General features: G+C 44.7%; 1 protein-coding gene across 2 annotated transcripts in view; it reads left to right on the forward strand.

The window, feature by feature from the left end:
* CASKIN1 (CASK interacting protein 1) overlaps window positions 1-8,632 on the forward strand; it is a 662,583-nt gene extending 653,951 nt beyond the window's left edge. For both annotated transcript variants that reach the window (XM_086940483.1, XM_086940482.1), the window contains exon 21: window positions 7,322-8,632. In XM_086940483.1, the coding sequence (XP_086796609.1) occupies window positions 7,322-7,418 (97 nt within the window). In that variant the 3' untranslated portion in view covers window positions 7,419-8,632. The remainder of the gene's footprint in view (window positions 1-7,321) is intronic.
* Window positions 8,633-9,240: the final 608 nt, after the last annotated feature.

The following is a 9,240-nucleotide window of genomic DNA, read 5'->3' on the forward strand; positions in this document are numbered from 1 at the left end:
AGAGCAGCCCAGGTGTGACCGGTTGGGCGCGCAGGGACTCCTGGACGCTGGAGTCCCTGCCTCAATGCTCGCAGCCCCGCTGACACACTCGCCTGCCCCGCGCTCCACACAGCTTCCACAAACAGCCAGCAGCTCCCACGTTCAGCAAGGCGCTGCGGGACCCGCGAAGCGGGTCCGGCGAGGCGCTAAGAAAATCCTCAAGTGCAGGGTTGCACAGGCTTCCCACAGAGCGCCAAGGTCCGCAAAAAGGTCTTCACAATAGGCAAGAGGGTCCCAGTGGATCAAGTGCTTGATCCGCTTTTGGACTCCGTTGGCGGGGGGTGTGGCCAGCGGGGAGAGCAGCCCAGGTGTGACCGGTTGGGCGCGCAGGGACTCCTGGACGCTGGAGTCCCTGCCTCAATGCTCGCAGCCCCGCTGACACACTCGTCTGCCCCGCGCTCCACACAGCTTCCACAAACAGCCAGCAGCTCCCACGTTCAGCAAGGCGCTGCAGGACCCGCGAAGTGGGTCCGGCGAGGCGCTAAGAAAATCCTCAAGTGCAGGGTTGCACAGGCTTCCCACAGAGCGCCAAGGTCCGCAAAAAGGTCTTCACAATAGGCAAGAGGGTCCCCATGAGTTATTAAAGTGTGGTGTGTCCCTAAGATTAAGTAAGACATGTTCAGAGCACCCACTTGTCTTCACCTCAAAGGGAAACATAAATTCTATTTTAATAGTAGCAAAACATTGGAAACATAAATTCTATTTTAATAGTAGCAAAACATTAGGACAGTTACATCTTTTCTGAAATAGCAGAATGGGCTGTTCCATAGCATCACCAGAGAGATTACTTATAATAAAAAAATAAATGCTGGTTCTTGTATAAGCATGGGCGGAAAATCCGTTCCGCTTGCGGATTTTCGGTAAATTCGCAATCCGCGAACGCTCGCGAATTTACCGAAAATCCGCAAAAAGCAGATTTTTTTTTCTTGGTGATACATTTTTGCGGCGTGCGGTGTAAGTTCGCAATTGCGAACATGTAGGTGCGGCGGGCAGCAACAATCTCGCACTCGCGAAATTACAAAAATTGCAATTCTGCACAAGAAATCTACTAGCAAGCAGCATAGACCTTCTGAAAATGATGATTTTTATCAGAATAACTCCTCAGGTTGACATTTGCCTGCACTTTTTTGGATTTGAGGCCTTTTGATTTTCTTTGGATAACTTTTGGATTAGAAATCAACTTTCTCATATAAGCTTGTTTGGGGCATTACAGTTGCTGTAATGCTGTTCTGCAGAAAAACGAGTTTTGCAAAAGTGAAAGCATTCAGCAGGTTCAAAAGTTCAAACTCATCATTAGTAACCATTCCCTGTAGTGCTTCCTGACAAGGGCCTCTCCAGAGTTCAGTTGCTAGCTGCAACAATTGTATGACCCTGCTCTGACCCTCACAGCAGGCTCATAGAATAGCTACAAGTAGGCCACAAAGGTCCTGGAAAAAAAATTTGCACTGCAACAGAAAGCAAATTACAGTGATGATGAACCAGAGGGTGGCATTGATGTACCAGAGGGTGGCATGGGTGAAACAGAGGGTGGCAGGGGTGAAACAGAGGGTGCTGGGAACCTGTGATGATGAACCAGACGTAGAAACAACAAAATCGTGACCGTTGCGAGCCGACATGTAAGTTCGCAATTGCAAACTTGTACAAAACCCTCGCGAACTGGCAGAAATCCTTGCGAACTGGCAGAAATCCTTGCGAACACAAAAAAAAAAATTCGCGAGAATTCGCGGATTTTGCGGATTGCGAGTTCGCAAATTCGCAAAATTCACGAACGCCAGATTCGCAAAATTCGCCCATGCTTATTCTTGTATAGATGGTATACCTCCCAGATGATGATCATAAGGTCCTAGAAATTAACCAAGACTTTGGCTTAAAATCTCTCTTTTAAAAATACTACAGTTCCAGTTAGCATGTGCATTACTCTGGGGTACATGGTAGGTAAAACATAAGCATTGAAAGAGGTGTTGCAGTCTGTTATGGAGACTGCGGCGGCATACTTCACGGATATCAGCCGGGCACACAGAGGGAATAATCGAGTAGCCAGAGCAATGTTCTTTCCTGAGCCTCATCTTACAGAGGATCAGTGGCAGCTTGGGGAATAGAGATTGTGCAGAGGGATTGTAGTTACTTATGGTGTACAGGGAGAAGAATTCTGCATGTGTGTAGTAGAAGATATTCCACAAGCAGGAAGCTGAGAGGCATCTGCTGCAAACTGTAATACTCCAAAGAACCAAGAGGCTGCTGGAAGGTGATAATTAAGATAACTAGTGCTTGGGGGTTACACAGAGGCCTGTAGAACATAACATGAGCACTGCATGTGTTAATTTACACAGTCTTTGCCACAATTTCGGATTTCCTTAAACATTTGAAGAACTGGGGCACGGTTATGTTACCACCTTAGACAGTGGTACATGGTTGCTGGTCATGGAAACAAATAGAAAGCGCGTGCTGCTTGTGGCTGGTAACGTAGCAGCATCTGTGGACCCAAATAAAGTAAACAACAAAACATATCACAACGACATACACAGCGTAACATAACAACTCATTTACAACTTAACAGGCCACAACAAAAACAGTGATAACACAAAACAACAATCACAGTACATCACAACATCATCTGATTGCAATAATGTAACACAAAAATACAGTTTCACACAACAGGACAGATCGCCACCAAAACAAAATGCCACACACCAAAAATGCACAAGCAATCTAGTCACACAGTAAACCGCCACAAACCTGCTTTCGTAAGTGGTAAGAGGTGTCTTCACTAAGCCCTGTCTTAACTTGCTACCAAAGACATCTATTAGGGTCAGTCACTACGATGCCAAAGTAGAGGCTGTAACTGAGAAGTAATTAGGAACTTGTGAAGATGCAAAGAAGCAAACAGAGCATTCAAGCAAAGCCCCAAAATAACAATTTCAGGAACTTGGGGGAAGTAGACCCTTGAATTGAAAGTAATAGTTCTGTTGAAAACCAGATCCTTAGGGGCCAAATGCATCATTGACCCATTGCAACGCTGCAAGACTACTTGCTGTGCTGTATCAAACGGAGAGTTTAGATAAAAAATGACGCGCAATGTAGGGGGCTTGGTTGGAAGTCAAACAAAGAAGCGGTCTACACACCTGACCAGTTTAATAGTTCATTGCATGGATTATATGGACATAAGGAAAAACTTTACAAAAATATGCACAATATATACATACACAGTGTGACAAGTGTTATTGTGTCCCAGTGAAAATATCATAGAACCTACACTAATCTTGTGACATTACAGTGACATATTGGAACAAGCATTTACAATGCAATGGTCTCGGCATTATTAAAGGTAGAGCTCTTGGCATTGCTCATGACATTTTTTTTTAATCATAAATAAATGGCATTGTCATTTACAATGCCAATAGCTTAATCGCTCGCAAATGCATTACCTATTGCATTTACACCCACACAGAGCCACACACAGAAAGCCACCCACACACACACATACAGAGCCACCCACACAGTCATTCACATAGAGCCACCTACACACACAGAGCCACTCTCACAAAGACAGAGCCACACAGACAGAGCCACCCACACATAGAGCCACCTACAAAAAAAGCTATCTACACAGAGCTACACACACAGAGCTACACAGTGGTGGCTGGTGACATTTGAAAGTGGTGGGGCGTAAAAGATCGAGTGAGCGCCTGGTGGCAAGCGAGTATTGTGAGCACACCATCATAAAGGGTTTTTGGGGGTGGGTTCTTCCCCTGAGAAAAGTTTGAAAACATAGCGGGCAAATGGTGCATTTTCAAGCATATTTGAGAAAGCAAGAAGCAGTTGTTAAAGTGTCTGTAGTGCATGTGTGTCTTAGTCAACACCTAATGGATGAGACTGCAGGGGAAGTTCAGTGGCTTAACTAAACCTTGATAATATCTGGCAATCTATGTAAGTTCCCTTTTAATAAAAAATCCTAGTGCCTGTGAAAAAGTACATAACATATGTGTAATTGACACTTGCAAGGCACCATGGCCACGCACTGTCTCAGTGCATGTCACCTCCGGGCATTTTTTTTTTTTACACAATTAACCACTGTTTACAGTTCAGAGGAGCGAGGCCTCCCGCCGCCAGGGAGGGCACTTCAGGCTGCAGGCTACTAGAAGAGCTGTCTGTCATCCTCCTGAAATTCTGGTCTGTCTTAGAAGTATCAGCTGAGAAGTAATGTGCTGTTCAGCCGGCTCTTACGTGTTACGGTTTAATTTGTGCTCGTGAGCCCATAGACAAGCGTTGCTAAGGTCAAAGTGTCATCAAGCTCAGTTACGTAAAATAGCTGTCACGTAAATCAGTTCAGTGGCTTAACTAAACCTTGATAATATCTAGCAATCCATGTTAGTTCCTTTTTAATAACAATTCTAGTGCCTGTGAAAAAGTAAACAACATATATGTGTAACTGACACTTGCAAGGCACCATGACCACGCACTGTCTCAGTGCTTGTTACCTCCAGATCTCTATGCAAGGGCAAAACTAGACAGGTGCCCAGTGCTCTACCAGCAGAGACGACATATCATCAACACGGGCGCTCTTCATGAGCACCAATCAAGGACACATTTATTTATGGTAGGCACAAGACGATTAAGCAAGATCACCACCTAAGCAGAGCATTGTCTCGAAGAAGGCCCTTCAATGCTGGGCAGCTCTGGTTACCCTTCAAACAAGCCAGCAGATTGCTTTTGTGAGACCGAGAGTAAGAGCAACACAATGAAGAGCAGCGGAGCGGCTAGCAAGTAAACAAGCAGTTAAGGCCCTGAAGACTATAATCTTACAAGAGTCACACAGAAGGCAGGGGTTACACTAGGACAGTCAACCTCAAACCAGGAAACCCTCACAAAGAGCGGTGCGTTCACGCTCACATTCCTGCAAGGGACGAAAGGCAAGAAATTATAAGTCCCCATGTGATTCTCCCCGGGAGCCAGCCACACCACACGCTGACAACCACGGCCCTGTTCAGAGACGCCCGGCCTTAATCTCCCACACAACTCCCGAACGATATTCGAGGAAAACCAAAACAAACTTACCTCTCCTTCTCAGAGTCCACAGCGTCTGCTCGGGTGTCCCCGTTCCACGGGGCCGGATGCGAGCGGGGTCGGCTACGGTCCTCGACCTAAAAACGAGTCAAGGAGGAGTTAGGCCGTTTCAGTTAGAACTACCAGAAAGCTCTATCGAGATTAACTTCACGCAGTGGAATAAATGGAGCACAAGGCGGCATTCATCCGCGGAGCCATCGTGAAAGTGCCGTGCATTGCCGCGCACATCTCCGCGAAAAGGACGTGTACCAAAAAGACCTCAGGCAAAATTTTATTTATGAGAATAAACAACACAAGGTCTGGGAATCCCTTTCCAAACAAATAACGCCTGACCGGATAGTTTACACATTATTTTCCTAACAGTTTTTCTGCCAGACCGCGCTGACATCTCAGCATAAAGAAACTCGCTGCGTGTACCGAGTTACAGGTATTCGCAGCATTTGCATTAATCAGGAAAGGGATAGAGCTCGCCTGCTTTATATAAGCTTACATTAACATGATGCATTAATCACAAACCTCGGAAGCAGGTCTCTGTAATATATGAAGCCTGTTCCTGCAGGGAAAGGGATGTTAGCGTAAAGGGAAAAACTGAAACCAATAAAAAAAAATGGCAGCTGCAAACATCCGAAATTTTCGGAATCGGGGGCGTGTTTTTGGCGTTCTGAGTGACGGATGACGTCACAGGGCGAAAGAACGCCAAAAACACGCCCCCGAATCCGAAAGAGACTGGGCTTTAATGGAGTGACGCCCCTCTCCTCCAATGGCTGGCCTCTGTTTAGGAAGCCATCCAATGGAGCAGAGAGGCGGGTTCAAGCCCCCATACCTAAAAACTTTAAATTCCCACCGGAGACTGCGCAAACCCAGCCTTCGGTCCTCGACCTAAAAAGGAAGGTTTCTATTTTTGTATGATTTTAACAAAAAGAGGCGACCAAATGAAGTATATACAATTAGTCTTTAACAATTTGGAAAAATAGGCAACTGTCGTATGCGGTCTGTCTCTTTGAAATGTCGACGGCGTTTCAACCCTTACTGGATTTCGGGTCTCCTTAGGACTGATCAATGCAGGGACACCTATGGAACATAATGGTGGGTCAGTGTTGAGTGGGGGGACAATGTTGCGTAATGACTACTAGAATCGAGAGAAGCATATCTCACGAAAAGCTTGTATGAATATACCTGAAGAGGGTTTGCGCTGCTATCGTGAGTAGTGGTGGCACCGTGAAAATAAAGTGAACAGAAAACACTCACAGGGATCCCAGCCGGGAGCTGTGGATTGATGACAAGGAACAGTAGTTTTACACTTATATATTAAGGGGAGAGCAGCAATGTGCAAGACTCTGGCTAATACGGCATTGTCTGGACTGAAAAACTTTCAGGTATATTCATACAAGCTTTTCGTGAGATATGCTTCTGTCCATTCTAGTAGTCATTGCGTGACGCAACGGCAATGAAACCCTTTGATAAATCTGGGCCTTAGTGTATAAATGTCTTGAGTGCCTAGAAGGTAAATAGGCCAAGCAAAGTAAACAAGCTTTGGCGAAGCCAACAGGTCTGGCATGGACTGCAGACATTTGGTTTTAACCAAGAGACAGTGGAAATGGAACATGCTCGAGTAAAGCAATGAAATGTTTTACCTTTAAAATGCATACAACAAAATTAGTGAAGAGCAGGTGGGATGATACTTGTAGACCAGGAAAAAAAGGGCAGTGAGATAGCTACGAAATGAAGTGTGCGGTTGGAGGAAAAACCTCATGAAGAGGGTGGGGTGGTAGACAGTGACATGAGTGAGCAGTTAACAGAGAGAAGCTTAGGGTCAAAGACAGGGGTGGCAATTATGAAATGGAGAAATTGTCCATCTGTTTAAAAGAGGAAAATGGGGTTTTAAACATTCTGCTGAAAATTGAATAGTTGGGTTTTGCAGCATGAAGTCTCTTCTCGAGTCATAAGTTGTGTATGATTCCGCCCTACAGGGTTGGGTCCGTTTTTTTTTTATCCTACAGAAATGTTTTTCTGAGGTGGAGTTGTCTTTTTGTTATTTCAAATAGACCCTTGGTTTCCTGGCATCTCAGTTTTTCGAGGAGTTCCACAGAGATATGGCAGCCCTAGAAAAAAGATGTACATGCCACTGAGTGTGATTTGGACATTTGAGTATTAAATTGAAGAGTGTATTTGCTGATTTTATATCTTATATCCCTTTTCTTTCTTATCCTTCCTACAGCTCTGCAGTCGAGTCAAAGAGCACAGTCAGTATCCTGGACGACATTGGCAGTATGTTCGATGACCTGGCTGACCAGCTGGATGCCATGCTGGAATGAAGATAGGGAGAGAGGATACAGATCACCTCAGGATTTACAATGGGTACAAGGGCACAATGTCTTCTCCATCTCCTCCTCCCTTAAAGACTCCTCTTGTACAGAACCCTTCCCCCCTGGAAATTACCCGGTCCTGTTCGCACAAAGACGCTATGAAGATACCTCAGGATTGTGCCCGGTTTTCCAGTGCGGATCTCCACTCGGGACGGTGTACATCACCGGCTTTCACGCAGAAGAACGGTTTGAGCTGTTTCATCTGCAACAAGGCGGGCCTAGTCCCGGGACACATGAAATGGAGAACCTACCCCTTATGATGACGGTTATGTGTGTGTTTGTACTGTGGCATGATGACTTGGTCGGCGCTGGTAGAAAGCCCTTTGGCGTTCCGGGCAGCCTTTGGTCATTACTGAATGCTTTCCTTCCCTCCTGTTCCACCAAATCCCCCACCCCACGTAAGCAGCCACGCATGGGTTACACAGAATCACAGCCCCTAATGCCAGGTCCTTGATTCCAGGGACCCCAGACTGACCCGGCTCTTCACTAGCACACTGTATAAAAACAATTTTAGGCCAGCCTCTATTGTAGATCGAAACCCACAGCCTTTTGACGCTACGAAGGACATTGACTTAAAATTAAAATCAAGTTCATTTATTGATCCAAGGTACTTTTTTCAATTTTCATTTATCTCCTGCATCCTTAACACTTGCCGGATAAATCAGTGCTTATCCAACTGGACCAACTCCCCACTGCCACACTTGAGGTGTCACCACTTCTTACTGTGGCTGACCAGCAAGATTTTGGGCACAAGCGGGTTTCCTGTATTGTCGTTTTTAGTTGTCTATTTTATGTGTGCTTATAAGTCAGGGAAGTGGTCTCTTTCTAAAATGCAAGAGGATTTGTCTTCAGGGACTAGGGTGAGGCCTCTGTACCACACTTCATTCTACACAACATGGCTGAAAAGACATTTTTATTTTAAAAAGAGACAACGCACCCAAACTTCATTAGCACTTTGTTATAAATGTATTTATATGTTTGAAAATCCTACGACGATCAGACTGCATAAATAACATGCAGGTTTAAGGTCTACCAGAGGGGTTAGAAAGCACAGATTTACAGCCACTTACATAAACATTTATGCAGACATGCAGGAAACCGTTAGGCCAGAAATTGGCACCAAGAGGTGCCAGACCTGGCAAAGGATGCCGCAAAGTATATATATATATATATATATATATATATATATATATATATATATATATATATATATATTATAGCATACAAACAGTTTACATTGTCCTACAAAGTACAGTTTCTACTATTAAAGTATTCTGGGCCTGGAAAATAAATATGAATATTATTATTGCATAATAAAGTCTTCTCTATGAAGTGGAAAAGGTTGCTAGGTAACCGGACCATTAAAGAGTAAAGCAGCATTGATGCATTCCTTATCTGAATAAGACTGGTCGAGTTTGTACCAGGTGGCCACTGTTGCCCAGAGATGGCATCTGTTGCACCCCCTAAGGTTGCAAATGGAGATGCTTACATAAAGCCAATGTCAGCGTTTGAAATAGAAATTGAGAAGTGCAGTCCATACCTGTAACAAGGTACCTGCACCCTTCATTGAAGTGCTGCTAGTGTATTGTTAAAGGTTGGGAAACTCTGCTGAAAAGGGCGAGCAGTGTCCTAATAAAAGCTGTAGCATTGTTGATGATAAATAGTGGTACTTTCAGACCTCTTTGAGAGGATGGCTGACTACATGATAAGTGCTGATGATATCAATGCTTAAAACTGAATCTAAAAAGCGCAGGTATTCACTATGCTAGAG

This window comes from Lissotriton vulgaris, chromosome 10, assembly GCF_964263255.1.
Source record: "Lissotriton vulgaris chromosome 10, aLisVul1.2, whole genome shotgun sequence".
NCBI classification, from domain to species: Eukaryota; Metazoa; Chordata; class Amphibia; order Caudata; family Salamandridae; genus Lissotriton; species Lissotriton vulgaris.